Raw genomic sequence first — 16,207 nt, 5'->3', positions numbered from 1 at the left:
ATATATAAAATATTTAATACAATATAAAGGGACATCACCATTTCACTGTAGAGAAGCCCGGATATTCACTCACATGGAGTTTCATTTCGCTTTTTTTCTATCCGTTCTTTTTTTTTTTTTTTTCTGGTTGTCTCCCTTTCACTCTTTTCTTTCTCTCTTTCTCCCTCTTTCTCTCTCAATTATTTTCTTTCCTTTCTTTTTTTTTTCCGGCACGCTTCAACCACTGGATTTCAATAATCTGATCAACAAAACTTCAATGAGCGGAATGCACTGTCCAATAAAAACAGAAACATAAATACAGGAGTATAGTAGCAACTCTAGCCACAGAATTTCAGATCCACACATCATGTGCATATCATTGTCGTTAGTCTCAATGGCATCAATGCATACACGGAGACCCGGTAAAGAAAAATAATTGTGAGCGAAAGAAAAAAGATAGATATCAACATATATAAATATACAAACGAACAAAGAGAGAGAGAACGTGCGCGTGTAAGAGAGAGAGAGAGAGAGACAGAGAGAGAGAGATACGTATAAAAGAAGAATATGAAAATCAGCAAGAAGAACTTAAAAAACAAAAAACTGGGAATAGGAGTAGGGGGGTAATAGGGGAAATGTGGAAATATTTTCGTTGTTGGAACTTTTTTTGTTTGCCTGTAGTATCCCAGACTACTTGTTGATATCCTTTTTTTTTCCCCTGTAGTAGTCAATGATTCTCTGCGTTCCATTTTTTAAATAAATAAACAAGCACATACCACTTATTTCCCCTTCGGTATACGCACAGGCCTTTTCTTTCTTTCTTTTCTTTTTTTTTTATCATATTTTTTTATTTTTTTTTTTTCTTTTCCTGTCCATGTGTGTACACATCTGCTTTCTTTTTTATTTTCGTTCTTCTTCCTCTTCACCATTCGCAGTTACTGGTGTACTACACAGGAATCCCTCCATGAGCATTTCAATCAAAAACGACTACTCCCACCGCTCCTCCTTGTAGAAATATAAATGGTCTCCGGACTTGGAACTGTATAGCGGGGCCCAACAAAAAGAAAAAAAAAATTATATCATTATATATATATATATATATATTATATATATATAATGATAAATAAAAACGTATTAATGCATATTTATGTTTTTTACCAACAAAAAAAAAAAAAACATGCATACAGGAATGTATATAAACAGAAAAAAAAAAAACACACTCATATTCAGTAATAGAAAAAAAGAATATATACGCACATATATAATTCTTCCTATTTATTCATTTATTTCTGTGTATTTGTTTCCTGCAATATACAGCAACCACCAGACTAGTAGAAGGTATAATCATCTCTTCGAACAAACGCTGAACCACCTCATCACGGCCCAACCTTCTCAAGTCGAGCGAACTCTGTAGTAGGCGTAGTCTACACAAAGAGAAAGAAAAAAAAAAAAGTGCAACCTCAAAACGAAGGTAGTACTAAAAAGATAAAATCCACATATACTTATAAATAAATACATTGTCGCACACTGATGTTGGTCGAGTAATACCACACACTCTAGCGAAAGGAAAATAAGATGAAAGTGGTGACTAAAACAAAGTGAGAGACATTATCGTTGTTGATAATAGAAGTCTGGCGCCAGATGGTTGTCTCCTCTAGATTCGGAAAAATCAAAACAGATAATTTTCCTTCAATCTACCTTACTGGCACACAAACACGGATATATGCAAAGAAGTAAAGAAAATGAAGCAGATTATATTCTCCTCCTTCTTTCTTTCTTTCTTCTTCTTCTCCTCTGCCTCTGTCGTTTTTTTTTTTCTTTTCTTTTTATTAAATATTATTTTTTTTTTCTCTCTCTCTCATCTCTCATTCTCTCTCATTCACTGACGTACTGACGCCAAGAAAAACGCGTATCTCCACCACTATAATCACCACCTAACGCGAACATCAACTGTTTATAAACAGCCGTTGTTATATCCCCAAAAGGGAGGAATATAAAAAGAAGCAAACAAAAAAAAAAAAACGAACAATAAAAAAAAACAGAAGGGGGGAAGGAAACAACGAGAAAAAAAAGGGGATGGAAGAGCAACAAATTCACATCTTCTCCAGACCTTGAAACACAAAGCAAAAAAAAAAAGAAAGGGATGAAGGAGCACAAACGCAGAAATAAAAAACCTGCATTCAATAATAATAATAATAATAATAATAATAATAATAATAATAATAATAATAAAAACAGATCAAAAGAAAAACCCGGGGAAAATGATGACAAAGATGGTGATACAGACAAGAAAGAGAAAGAGAAAAAAAAAGAAGAAAAAAAACAAGTGGAAACCAAGGTCACTCATATACAAAGGCTTCTCTTTGGTCCTCTTTTTTCTTCGTCATTCTATCACTATGCCTCAATTACGCGAATGGCTTGGAGAATGAAGCAACAGCGACACCAAATGACTAGTGAAGAAGAAAAAAAGAAAAAAAAAGAGTACACCTCAGTCAGAAGGAAAAAAAAAAAAATGAGGGGAAATAAGACTAAAAGAAAAAAAAAAAATGATGCCCATGTCAATTCATCTCTATATTTCAATATATACTGCTTTCCTTCTTCAGAGTGTATAAATTTTATCCCATCTATTCATTTTACTTAGCTGCTACAGGGAATCACTGAACAACTAGAGCACTAGTTCATTATAACTGGTAACCTTGGGTTTTCCACTTGTTTTTTTTTCTTTCTTTTTTATTATTTCGTTTTTTTTTTTTTTTGTTTCGACTTTTGGCTCCCCCACCCCTCATCCCTTCCCTCTTGCTTTCTTCACCATTTTTTTTTTTTCTTTTCTTCTTATTCATTATTTCCCCTTCCCTTCACCTTCCACTTTCACTCAAGTGATCACTCTCCATCGTGGTAGCTTCCCTCTTCCCTCTACTGCCTACACCCCTGGAAATTCCATGGACGTAGGGGGTTGCGGAAGCCCTCCTGATGGTCTGTTATGTACTGCCGCCATAACGCAAATCCCGTTTCCTCTGCCTTCTTCATCCCAACTATTGAGTTCTTTATTGTTACTACTGTTGGCAGTCACTCTACGTGTATTCCTTCCAAGCACCAGCAACAACTCTTCTGCGATGTACTCAAGGTCCTCATGAGCAACACTACTCAGCGTACGCTCGACAGAGCGCCAGTCGCTCAGCAGATCACTTCCACCCAGCAGAGCGATCATATCGCCTTCTTGGAGGCCCAGTTCATGCCGCTGTGTGCGCCCCGGTTCTCCCGCGCAATGAAAAGCGAGTCTCTGAGAACGAAAGAGTGAGACGGCGCACATACCACTGAGTTGCACCTTCGCTACGGGTGCCCCAATTTTTTCCTCTGTCGCAAGGCTCACCTTCGCGGAGGCGTCGGGGCACCGGCACGCGAGGAGAGCGGGAGTACATATAAATGAAGAGCCAGGAATTGTCGCGCGTGTCACCTTCACCGCGCGATCGGCAAAGAAAAGACTACCTGCCGCTATTGGAGGATTGCGGGAGGTGATAATATCCAGCTTCTGTGATAACCACAGAGCGGTGGTGCGACGCATTTTTCTGCCGTAGAACGCGCGCTGTATACATCACGAAAAGAAAAAAAAAAGAGTGCATGTGTATAATAAAATACAAAGGGAGAAAAAAAAAAGGAAGCGAGAAACAAAGGAAGAAGTAAAAGGTATCAATATAATAAAGAAAAAAAAAAAGTGTGCTCACAACGAAAACAAAAAAAAAAACGCAATATAATATTAATATGTATTCTGATAAGTAGGAATATGATCCTACATCAGTACTAAACAATCCAAGTAAAATAGGAACGTAGGAGGATACCAATAATCATAATAATAATCATCATCATTATAATTATAATCATACCAAAGGATGGAAAAGCAAGATCTCTATGCTTTTTTTCTCCTTTTTTTTCTCTCTTTTTTTTTTCCCTTTCTGTGACGTATGAAGGCGTAATTGTTCCTTATTTTCTTCTTCTTCATCATATTGTTTTCGTTTACTTTCCAATCATATTAACCGTCTGCCCTGTTTCGCACTGTTCACACGTGTGGCGAGGTGGCGAGTGTTCGCCGGACTATGGCCTCTGCGTGCTGGAGCTGCACTACCTCTGTGTCCCGTGGCATCCCTGAGCGGTGCTCGCCGGCGAGTCGGTGGTGAATTCGCTCTAGCACATAAGCCCCACGGAGGCGTCGCTCCTCGCCGTTAAGTTTTGCAAGTATTTCAGCGAGGGCCTCAAGAACGTCGCCTGCGCCAACGCCCACAACCTCCTCGCTGGGTTCGTCAATGAGTGCGAGCAGGGCATCAAAGATGGCGCCTGGCGGCACACCACCGTCCCTGAGCGCTGCGGCCCCTGCTGCCACTGTAGTGCCGCAGCGAGCGCTGAAGCGGAGAAGCGGCGGGAGTGGGAGGCCGGCGGCGTAGGCGTCGTAATACTCGCGGGCGACGTTCCGCACGGCCTCTGCTGGCGACATGCCCTCGTCGAGGAGGAACTCGAGGAGGTCGTGGAGGACGGCGACGGTGACCCGCGGGGGGGTCTCGGGGTGGACCTTGAGGAGATCGAGCTGCACCTTGGCCCCGCCCTGCCGGCGGTAGGAACCGGCCAACTCAAACAGCCGCTGTTCGCCCACGTAGAAGTGCCGTAGCTCCCGCACATCCGTCATTGCCTTTGACCGGCCACAGCCATCCACATCCTCTACATCCTCTACAACTCTTCCAATACTACCACCACCAGCACCACTATTCATACTCACAGCGTCAGGTGAGATAGAATTTGTACCCCACACCGCTTCCACCGCATTCCCCAACTCCTCCTGAAGAAGAAGAACAAAGTAGACAAGCTGCTCACTTGTTGTTAACTTGCACTCCAAAGCCAATTTGATGCAAGAAATCCTCATTGATAAGGCAAGATGATGCTTACTTTTTGCTATATCTCCAAAACCGCGAGCAGCCATTACAGGATTTAGTCTACGGTTAATCCAACAAAGAAAAAACAGTGCTGTTAGTGAGTGTGGTTCATTAATAATCACTGCATTCTCTTCCAATACCTCCGCAAAAGTCATTATACGGTTATCCTCAAGGGAATGACTCTCCATCCAATGCACTACTGCATTCTGAAGGATAGGGTCATCGGCTGCAGCCTGCATAACCAATCCAAGACGTAATTTAAGTTTTTCTAAAGAGTCATTGGCAGCAGAGTTATCTAGCATTTGAAAAAGATCAACCATACTTCGGTGGTGCTTCAAAGAATAAAGAAGGAGTCTAAGACGTGGCATACGTTCAGGGAATGAGCGCTCTAGCTCATCTGCCACATAGTCAAACATTTCTTCATGTCGTAGAGACTTTACATTATCACAGGCGTAAGAAAGTGCTGCATCAGGAAGATTACGTGAAATAAGAATTTGAATACTTATACCGTGTCGTGCACGTCTTGGAAGGATATTTTTTTTTCCTTCTAATAGAACCAAAACATCCTTATCATGGTATGAGAGAGCTTCCATACAAAATGCATTGATAATCTGATCTGTATCTTCACCCCATACTATTAAATCTAGTCTTTTCCTGGTTACATCCACATTACTTGGCTTGAGACGCAAAAGCAAAGTGTATAACCAGGAAAGTATACCTGCTGTTTGAAATCCTTTTAATACTGTTTCCAATAGCAATGCCTGAGCATTAAGAGCACTCCTTATAGTGAAAGGATGATTAGAAGTGGCAACAAGCCCATTCCATGATAATTCAACCTGTTTTGGACAATCCAACCAACCGTTGGGACGCAAAAGTCCATCTAAATTTTCATACCATTTTATCAAATGATCAGCAACACGCTGAAGATCATACATTAGATGCCAAGAGAAGGGTGCATCCCACAAACTCTGTGCCAAAGCAATTTTGTCATGTGCAAGATTAACAAGGCTTCGAACCCCAGGAGATACAGACATAGTACCTTCACGAAAAGAAGGTTGCATTAACTCATCAAGGAATGGGATCAAAAGTTCTAAAGAAGATCCGGAGAAAGCTGCACCCATAACAGCCTCCATTTTCCTTTGTGGTTCAAGTCCACGCAACAAAGAATGGACATTGTCAGTTAAACTCTCTTGTCGCAAAAGATCTGCAAGCATAAGGCCAAGTGAACGTACACTAATACTCCATATAATACCATATTTTCCGTAAACAACAAAAGTTGTACAAGAATCTTCTAGTTCACTAATGCAGTCAAGACCTACTACTGTCTCATTTAATCGTAAATTTGATACAACCTCTACCACATCATATATACCTTCATAGATAGGAGAACTTACAGTTATCATTACTACAGTACATGTTTGTGAATCATAAAGAAGTATAGTACCATCAACACCTTGACATGCAAACTGAATAGAGTTTAAATGTAGATCTGTTGGTAAAGGACGAACAGATCCCAAACGAAGTACTGTATTTTCACAACCTGTTTTTTTAATTCCATTTTTTTCAAGAAAAACAGGTTGTCGTCCTCCATCAGAAAGAATAATTGTAGCACAACCTTTTGTTTGTGAACTTGGAAGCACCGCCACAGCATTACCATGAACTGAAACTGAAGATACTACTGTAAATAAATCTGGCGTCACATACCTCCACACTGTGAGATCTATGTTGGATAAGACGAACAGATTTTTACTGTTGGCATCATATGCACAATCACGGTAATGCTTTTTACCCCATAAAGAAGTTACAGTTTGAAGAATACGAAATGGACGTTTCCCATGAGATAGAATAAATCCTATTTTTTGCTCATCATCTATAGTAACCTCATAAGTTTCCACATCAGCATTCCCATAACAAAGTACTACCACGTTATTCTGTGGAAACATTATTTTCTCTACAGGATGGTTTGTTCCTACAAATAGATCATCCACAATTTGAATGGGTGATTCTTCTTGTAATAAGGCAACGTAAACCCCTGTTGTGAGGCCTACAACCAAAAGGGAGTATCCAGTATCTCCTTGCTGTTGAATGTATGCGTCGTGAATAGGAGCACTCCATGGTGGACAATAAAAATAACCATTTTTACGAACCACAAGAAGACGGTTATCGCTCATCACGAGATGAGAACCATTTTGGTACTGAGCGCGGAAACGGCCACTACCGTTAAGGAGATTAGATGCTGGCCATATTTGTTCTTGATCCTTCTTTAGGTCAAACAACTGACAATGTGCCGCGGGACGTGATACGCTTCGAAGAAGTGGTGAGGAGTCTCTGTTATTATCTCTATTGGATTGCTCCATATAGTGAAGAAGTGCCTGTTTCATCTCTCTTCTTTCTTTTTTTTTTTCTTTTTTATTATATCCCGTGTTGTTTCCCTTCCTTCCCACCACCCACTTCTCAGTTCCCTTCTCACTTGAAGATAAAAAAAAAAACAAAAAAAGAAAAAAAAAAGAATTTAAATATATTGATTAATATTAGGGAATAAGAATTACAGGAGAATTTTTCTTTTTTTTTAACTCTGCAAATAAGGATAAATAACAAAAGAATACAAAGACAAATATTTATATATATGAAAAGAATATTTTTTTTTTTTTTAAGAATGGACAAAACAAAAAAGAAAAAAAAAGAGTGGAAATATGAAAAAAAAATAAATAAAAATAAATAACATAAAGTATAGACACATATATAAACTAGAGAAAATAATAATAATAATAATAATAATAATAATAATAACGCATTGTTCATGCATTTATTGTACACAATGTAAGTTATTTAAACACATAAAAACTTATGCACATCACTCACACTATTTATTCCCTAATCGACCAACTTGGAGTTGACTGAGAAGATGCTACAGTAAAACTCTCTGTACCCTCAACTGTGCCCCATGTTGTCGCCATTGGATCAGTTGGGAGCATAGCCAACTGATCCACCTCATGATCAAGTTTTAAAATAAAATCATGTAATAAAAGAGTCCCTGCGGAGGCACGCTCTGATGGATCTTCATGCATACATGATTTTATAAAATCTACCGCTTCTTCTGATACTTCAGGAGGGAAACTTTCGGGAACTCCATAGCCAAGCAACATACCTCCCCTTGAGGGTCGCTTTATTTGAAGACACTCACAAACTACACAGCCTATGGACCATATATCACATTCCTTTGAAGAAGAACGACCTTCAATTACTTCTGGAGCCATATAAAATATTGTTCCATGCATTCCTTCTCCAACATTAGCTGTTGCAGTTCCAAAATCTGAAAGTTTTAATACACCCTTTGATATCAACATATTTCCAGGTTTAATGTCACGATGAATAATACCACACTCATGAAGATAATTCACAGCTTGTAGTAATTCTTTAGTCATTCTTGCAAGATAATTTTCTGGAAGTTTTGGGTATCTTTGTAATAAATCTGCAACAGTACCCTGATCCGCAAGTTCCATAAACAAATTTATAGTATTTTCTGTACGTTCGCAGTAAAAGTAGTGAATAATATTAGGATGAGTAAGTTTACACAAAATTTCAATTTCATTCATAAGATCTTTTACTTTATCTTCAAATTTACCTGATAAACGAATCATTTTTACTGCCATTTTACCACCTGTTAGAGTTGATGTTGCTTCATATACATCTGCAAATGCTCCTCTTCCGAGTTTACGACCTTTAATCCAAGGACTATTTCGTACTTTTCCAAAGATTTCACGTCTTTTCATTACTTCTTCTTCTGCTTTTCGTTTTTCTTCAACTTTACGTACTGCTTCAAGGAGTTCTAAACCAAGAGATTCACGAGATATAGGTTTGGATAATAATGAATTACCCCGTTTAATAGGAGTATTAGAAGTTTCTGAAGTTTCAATTGTGTAAATTCTTTTTGCTGCAAGTTCATCCAATACCTTACTTGCATCTCTTAAATCACTATCTACAATAGCACATCCAATATCAATACTAGAATCATTTACAGCTTGTAAAGCTTTTGTAACACTTTCTACCACTCGTAATGAATGACCAAAACTCCAAAGTAATGCAGAAATATTATGTCGGTAAACAGCACTTTTTTCAAGAAGAAGAATAATCAATGGATCTTGAACATTTGGAATCACTTGATCATATCGTGGACGCATTAAAGCTCTACCGGAACCATCTTCAACAATAAAAGGAACTTGAATTCGTAATGTACCAGTAGAAGAAATAAGTATACCACCCAAACTGTTTACAGCTTGTCTTAAACTAGTGATAGCTTCATGATCAATAGGATTAGTTGAATCATGTTGACAAACTACTACAAGTTGGTGAATAGATTCTGTGGTTCGTTTTAAAGATACTTGAATATGAAGTTTTCCTGTTAAAAGTTCACAAGCACGTGAAAGTACTGAAGCTACTGCTGATTTATCACATGATACTCTTGCTAATTCTGCTACATCAGGTAAAACACGAACATCTACCTGACGATGTCGTTCACGAATCACATCAGAAAGTACTGCTCGAAGTCGTACACCACCCCATTCTCTAGCAGAATAAGCTAAATCTTGAAGATTTTTCCATTGAAGACAATCTATAATTTGACGAAATTGTGGTTCTTTATAACCCAATTGAGATAATTCAGTTAAAAAGAAATGCTGAAAAAAAGAAAAGGTTCGATATACTCCTGCCTCTTGTACAGAACCAATTATAGCATATCCTACAGGTTGTTCTGTTGTGATATCCCTGGCAATCATAAGAGTAGCATCTACAGTAACACTTCCATAAGTTAGATGAGCAAGGGTTAAAGCCCTTCTAGAAAGGTCAAAATTTTTATCAGCTGCATCAACCATCATATTATATTGTTCAAGTGATTTGTCACCATTTAATAAACTAGAAATATGTTTTCCTTCTACATCAGCGGCTCTAAATCCACAAAGAGACATAGCACCTTCACTCCATAGTACTACCTTACCTTCTCGATCTGTAACTATCATAAGTAAATGTTTGCAAACAGCATTAAGTCCTATATAAACAGGAGGAAGATCTCTTAAACGTAATATGAAATTACCCTCATCTTCTGTAGCTTCTACAAGTAGTGCATTTACAGCTTTTCTTTGTTGACGTACAACATCTGGTTCAACTAGAAATGCACAAGTCTCTGTTGGTTTGCTATCATCAGTTTGAGAAGGTCCAGAAAAAGGATTGGTGTGTTCGTTTTCTCCTACTAAAGGAGTAGCAGTTTTAAATGAGTCAACAAAACCTCGAAGAAATTTATCAAGTGATTCAATATCTGATTTAGCCATTTTTATTTTTTGGTGAGTTAAACCCAATAGAAGAAGAATAATGATAATAAGTATGCAAGCAACTGTAATAATTGCCTGTTCACTAACTCCCCAAGAGTGGTCTGTGGAAACGATAATGATTATTATAGACAATGTAGCTAATAGTCCTACTGTAAAAAATAATATCATGACAGGTGATAATTTAGTATCTGAAGCAGTTTTTGGCAAAGGTAGATTTTCTACCCGTGATGCAATTGAAGCGGCAAGATCTTTTATAGATTCTGGAACATCTTCACAATTCCCTACATCTTTTATCTGACTGCAGTATTCCAAAAGAAGTCTTAATATTTCTCCAAATGAAGCATCACCACGAAAAAAGTACCTGGCACGCGAGATAGCATTGCGAAGAAGAAGTCTTGCAGGAGGAGAACCACGTACTATCGCAGGTGTAAGCTCTGGAAGCCTAGTCAAGACACTCCGCACAAATGCCTTGTTACCCTCTACGTTTTCATGTGCACGAGGGCCAACGAATGAGGATGGTTCTTCCTCATGCAGCATATTAATTATTTTTTTTCTTTTCGGTGTCGATCCCCTTTTCTGTTTGTCTTTTTTTCTTTTTTCCCCTTGGAGAATCCCAAAGGGGATACCTATTTCAAAAATTCCAAAAAAAAAAAAATATATTCAGAAAGTCAGAGGAATAATAGAATACATAGGATATTTGGACACAAATCAAACAAGAAAAAAGAACTAAAATAAAACAATATATACATAAAAAAAAAAAAGAGCAATGAAAAGAGAGAAAGAAATATAGAATCTATTCCTCCCACATCTTTTTATATGATTTTTTTTTTTTTTGTACATGCATAGCAGATGGTCATTCTTCTTCCCATCCAAAGGTGTGTAGAGGAGGGTTCCTTCCCGTATTTTAAGACCATGAATCAACCATCACTCTACGAAACTCCTCAAAACTAAGTCGTCCATCACCGTCAATATCAGCCTCATTAATCATCTCAAATGCCTGCTCTGGAGTGAGCGGACAACCCAAACGACCCATAACAAATCTCAAATCGGTTGCCTTAATATACCCTGTATTGCCAAGATCATAAATAGCAAAAGCACGCCGAAGTTCCAACTCTTTTTCAGCTGGATCATTCAGTTTAGTGGCAACGAGGGTAAGAAACTCAGGGAAGTCTATCACACCATTGGCATCAAGATCAGCCTCAGCCATCATATTCTGTAGTTTTTCTCGTGAAACCTTTTGTCCGATGGATGCAAAAACTTCATCAAGATCCTCAACAGTAATACTTCCATCACAATCTTTGTCAAACAAAGCAAAAGCTTCTTTCAATTCAATAATTTGCTGTAACGTAAGAAGATCTGCCATTGTTTTATAAAACAAAAAACAAAAAAATTTACGTTTTTACTACCTTTCTTCTCCTTTTTTTTGGTTCGTTTGTCTTTTCTTTATTAGTTTTACTCAGTTGAGAAACGAAGATTCTGCCACCCTCGGGACGTTTCCCGAAGCTATAAAGAAATATAGTAAAAAGAAAAAAAAAACAGAAACATGCAAAATAGAAAAAAAAGAAGACATAATATAAAAGACAAGAGCATCTACAGATACAATATAATCATGTTGTCTAAAGGATTATAAAAAAACAAACCGTAAAAGAGCCATAAATTAGCTCGGTGTGGTTTAGTCATTAAATATATATATATAATCATGGTACACTGTTATCATCATCATCATCTTCAAACGCATATAATTCAACTTCTTCTCTCATGCGCTGGGTATGAAGACGTGAGCGTAGTACCGGATTCCACAACTTATCATCCTCAATGCTAGACATTAAAGCACTACTCATATCTTCATCATGTGGTGACATTTTAATATCTGACTCGTAAGGAGCTGGTAAATCATGAGCATGTACTGGTGTTCCTCCTTGCATAGGTGACTGTAAATTTTTTATAGATCCATAACTTACTTCACGACGATCTACCATTTGAGCTCCAAAAACGAGTTCGTCTTCTTCTCTTTGAAGAGCTTGAAGTTCTTTCAACTGATGTGAACGTCGGTGGGCCCACACACGTTCTTCATGTGTAGTCTCTTCCCAAAAATCATTGTAAGGTTTTGGAATAAGATTTTCATCTATAGGAATACCGTATTTCTTAAGCACCCACTTAGCTTTTCGGTAACCATCCACTACCATCATAAAACAATCCCAGGTTTGATTTACATACCGTGCAGCAGTTAACTCTTGATATAGCATACGACGATAGTATTCCTGCCATTCTGGTGGTAACTCACGTAGTCTACGATATGCCCAATATGTAAACCGTTTAGCAGGGCTAACAGAGTCATAATCATACCATGATACTCGATAAGGAGTAGGTCCAACCGTATTATGAAGATTTTTTGCAAGTGGTTCCTTATCCAACTCTTTATCTTCACTTCTTTCTGTTGAACCTTTAAACGATAAATTTGTACAACTTGATAAAACTGTTTGATTTAATATATCATCTTCACCATATGAATTCGCAACCTCCCCTACACAATCTGAGGAGTGACTCACTTTATAAATAGATTCCATCTCTACAGGATTAAGCGTATAGTCCTTTCCTCTTGAACTTTGCTCACCACTTACAAGGGGTTTTCCCAAATTTGATGAAGCAAAACCACGTAAAGACTCAGACCACATTACAGAAGATGTTTGTGACGTCTTAACCCAGAAGGAATAAGATGAGTTAAAGGAACGAACCGACATTGTAGAGGATCTTTGATTATTATTATTTTTTTTTATTTTATTTTTTCTGGTGAGAAAGAGAAAGAACAATAAAATCAAAAAAAAAGCAAAAAAAAAATTAAGAATGAGCTGTAGAAACTGTATCCCGCCATTCCTGTGGGCATAACACCTCGTCATTTTCTTTTTATCCTTTTTTTTTTTAATTATCATTTGATGATGGAGTTAAGAATAATCACTACCGTTTTGATTAAAACTGTCTCTTTACATCCACCCCCACTAACAAGGTAAACTCTCCATAAGGGAAATCCCATCCAAAAACGTATATACTTTTGCATCAATAACGGTACGTGTCTGAAATATATTCTTTTCTTTTATCAAATTATCTAAAAATTGAAGAGGAGTATACTTTCTAGTTTCCATACTTTTTGAACGTATTGGGAGTAAAATGACTTCAATATCTTCTCCATCGTCTAGTTGTTGTTTTGGATTTTTATTTACTTCTTTTTCACCATCAATAAGTATCTTTACAATCTGACAAGCAGAATTAGTTAAACCAGGTTCATAAGCAAGTGCTTCTGATACGCCGATAATATCCTCCTCTGTAGCCACATAACCAGTTTCTTCTCTTAATTCACGAATTGCTGCATGTTTAACATCTTCAGATGGATCTACCAGTCCTGCTGGAAATTCCACTACAACTGCATCAAGAGGTGGTCGATATTGTGCAACTAAAATCAAAAAAGTTTCGTCCAAACGACGTAAAAATGCACAAATTTCTGCACCATCAATAGCAAAAGGAACTGGTGATTTTTGACACTTTCCTAACGAAATTGGACACGTAGTACGTTGCACAAACTCCCATCTTCTGTCATTTAAACTTTGTGCCGATGATTCCAATGTTGAAGACAAATTGGATTCAACAGAACGGTAAGAAACTTCACATAGTCGTAGAAATTTATTTTCCTTTAAAACACCAAAATTATTTCTTTCATATCGTTTCATCACCTATACACAGCATATATTGCTAACAATAAAAAGTAAAAAATAAAAATAAAAAAAAACATTCCTCGTACAGAGACTCAATCACACGAAAAACAAAGATAATAAAAAATAATAAAACATTTCCATTTAACAATAAACAAAAGAAGAATAGGGTATAATGGTTTGAGGACTGGGTTTGTTATTTTTTTCCTTTCAGAATTAGAGATCGCACCCCTTGAATAACTCTTATGAATCAAATCAGCAATTAACACCCAATCATCACATTGTGATCTTTGTAAAAAAAAAAAAAAAAAAAAAAAAAAAAACATAAGAGGAAACCCCCACATGCCATAATTATTTTTTTTTTTTTAAGGAGACGTCTCCTATCACCATGAAATCGATAAGGTTACAAACAGGTCATTCACATAAAAAAAAACACAAGAACTGTATAACAATACCAAAAATGAAAAAGGACCCCCGAAGAATATAAAGAGATGTTTCCCGAAGAAAAGTAAAAGCTAATTTAATAAAGAATCGGAATTATGAGAAAAAAAAAACATATTCAGCTATCTGATAATTACAAGTTGGCCATTAAAATAAAGACACCTTACTTTACTATCCTGGTATGACCACACAAATACGTTATCCTAGAAAAGTAAAGCAAAAATAAAAATAAAAGCCAACCCCATTAGGCATCTACGATAAAAACTATTAATGGTCACTTGACACGAAACAACAGACCCAGAAAGCACACTCATAAAGAAAAAACGTTATAAAAATCAAACACTCAAATAAAAATAAAAAAAAACCTTCATCCCAGACCTTTTTTTCTTTTCCATATCCTTCAAGAGATACATTGTACACAAGAAAGCTATACAATACACGGAAAATCACTCTCTCAAGAGAATATAGATATCATGTCGCCTTTTTGAGGGTAACCAGAGAAAAAAAAAAAAAAAAGACAAGCAAAGAAGAATAAAAAATACAAAAAAAAGTCATAAATATCATACACCTCTCTATCTATCATTCCCATCAAAGAAATAAATAAACAATTACAATAATTCATCCCAACATTTTTTCTTACAGTTAAAAAAATGAATAATGTCGTTTGACAACCACAAAATAAAAAGAAAAATATACATTGCCAACCACAGCAAGATAATAAAATAAAAACAAAAACACAATATCGTTCGCTCCTTAATACATCAAATTAATTTTAAAAGGCAATCTCAACGGAATAGCGACAAACACAGTAAGAATACACCCACTAGTTTGGTCAAAAAGTTGTTAAGCTACAAAAATGAGAATAATAAAATAATCAGTAAAGCCTATACGGTCCATCTTACATAAATAACATTTCCAATACATTGGAAAGAATATTTAATCCCAGTCTCCTAGACACGGGAGAATAATCACCCGCTAGAAGTTACAAAGTAGCAAATTCTAGGGAGCCAACTTCAGCACATAACCCCACGCGGAGGGTACAGGACATGAGGTGGGTCACCAACAAAAAGAAAAAATTCCTTCGAGGCTTTCACTCGGACATTTTTTACGCACGAGAAAAAAAAAACTAATTAAATACAAAAAAAAAAACCACCACATCATCGAATCACTCAGAATATAATCCATTTACATGCGCGTATCCACTCCCCAAACTTCTATTGCAAAAATAATAACGTCAATAGAATGATAATAATTTTATCGCTAGTATTCTTATTATTATTATTTAATATTATTGTCATTACTATTATCAAAATTATTGATGGTAGTAATAGTAGTAGTAGTAGTAGTAGTAGTAGTAGTAGTAGTAGTAGTAACATTGACATTTTTTTTAGTTATCATCATCATTATTTTTTCATTATTATTGATGGTATTATTATCATTATCATTAATGATAATAATACTATTTATTTGTTGCTATTACTTATGACAGTAACAACAAAAACAAAAAATAATTGAAAAATTATTATTTATATTACTATCAAAATAAATAATAGTGATAACAGCAAGACCCAAAAAAAAAAAAAAAAACGCCACAACAAAATTCAAAACGTTCGCCAGTGAAAAGATTCTTGACGAAGAAACGTCTGCCTTTATTCAAGTGTAACTGAGTACGAAAAAAAAAAAACATTATATCTGAAGGCAATGATAAAAAAAAAAAAAAAACATCTCACCGAAAGATAAAATCCATTAAAGCAATAAATTTGTGCAAACACAGCCAAAATAAAGAACAACGACAATAACTAAAAGAAAAAAACAGATAACAAAAGTAAAAGTAGATGAA

At 36.4% G+C, this 16,207-nt stretch overlaps 6 protein-coding genes across 6 annotated transcripts; all 6 read right to left on the bottom strand.

Moving 5' to 3' along the window:
- Window positions 1–2,899: 2,899 nt before the first annotated feature.
- TM35_000064590 (uncharacterized protein) lies at window positions 2,900–3,541 on the bottom strand (the record flags this gene model as incomplete). Its single annotated transcript, XM_029023496.1, has 1 exon — window positions 2,900–3,541. One exon carries the CDS (start codon window positions 3,539–3,541, stop codon window positions 2,900–2,902), a length of 642 nt encoding a protein of 213 aa, XP_028885520.1.
- Window positions 3,542–4,033: 492 nt separating this feature from the next.
- Window positions 4,034–7,279, bottom strand: TM35_000064580 (uncharacterized protein; the record flags this gene model as incomplete). The annotated part of the gene is made up of 1 exon (XM_029023495.1): window positions 4,034–7,279. The coding sequence occupies one exon, from the start codon at window positions 7,277–7,279 to the stop codon at window positions 4,034–4,036; it is 3,246 nt and encodes a 1,081-aa protein (XP_028885519.1).
- Window positions 7,280–7,765: 486 nt separating this feature from the next.
- TM35_000064570 (mitogen activated kinase-like protein) lies at window positions 7,766–10,759 on the bottom strand (the record flags this gene model as incomplete). The annotated part of the gene is made up of 1 exon (XM_029023494.1): window positions 7,766–10,759. One exon carries the CDS (start codon window positions 10,757–10,759, stop codon window positions 7,766–7,768), a length of 2,994 nt encoding a protein of 997 aa, XP_028885518.1.
- A 367-nt stretch (window positions 10,760–11,126) lies between these two features.
- TM35_000064560 (calmodulin) lies at window positions 11,127–11,585 on the bottom strand (the record flags this gene model as incomplete). The annotated part of the gene is made up of 1 exon (XM_029023493.1): window positions 11,127–11,585. The coding sequence occupies one exon, from the start codon at window positions 11,583–11,585 to the stop codon at window positions 11,127–11,129; it is 459 nt and encodes a 152-aa protein (XP_028885517.1).
- Window positions 11,586–11,919: 334 nt separating this feature from the next.
- TM35_000064550 (uncharacterized protein) lies at window positions 11,920–12,963 on the bottom strand (the record flags this gene model as incomplete). Its single annotated transcript, XM_029023492.1, has 1 exon — window positions 11,920–12,963. One exon carries the CDS (start codon window positions 12,961–12,963, stop codon window positions 11,920–11,922), a length of 1,044 nt encoding a protein of 347 aa, XP_028885516.1.
- A 255-nt stretch (window positions 12,964–13,218) lies between these two features.
- On the bottom strand, window positions 13,219–13,944 carry TM35_000064540 (NUDIX hydrolase; the record flags this gene model as incomplete). Its single annotated transcript, XM_029023491.1, has 1 exon — window positions 13,219–13,944. One exon carries the CDS (start codon window positions 13,942–13,944, stop codon window positions 13,219–13,221), a length of 726 nt encoding a protein of 241 aa, XP_028885515.1.
- Between the last annotated feature and the right edge of the window lie 2,263 nt (window positions 13,945–16,207).

This window comes from Trypanosoma theileri (genome assembly GCF_002087225.1).
Source record: "Trypanosoma theileri isolate Edinburgh chromosome Unknown TM35_Tth_6_V1, whole genome shotgun sequence".
In the NCBI taxonomy this organism is placed as follows: domain Eukaryota; phylum Euglenozoa; class Kinetoplastea; order Trypanosomatida; family Trypanosomatidae; genus Trypanosoma; species Trypanosoma theileri.
The sequence above is the reverse complement of the archived record's forward strand: the minus strand, read 5'-3'. Positions and strand labels throughout refer to the sequence as shown.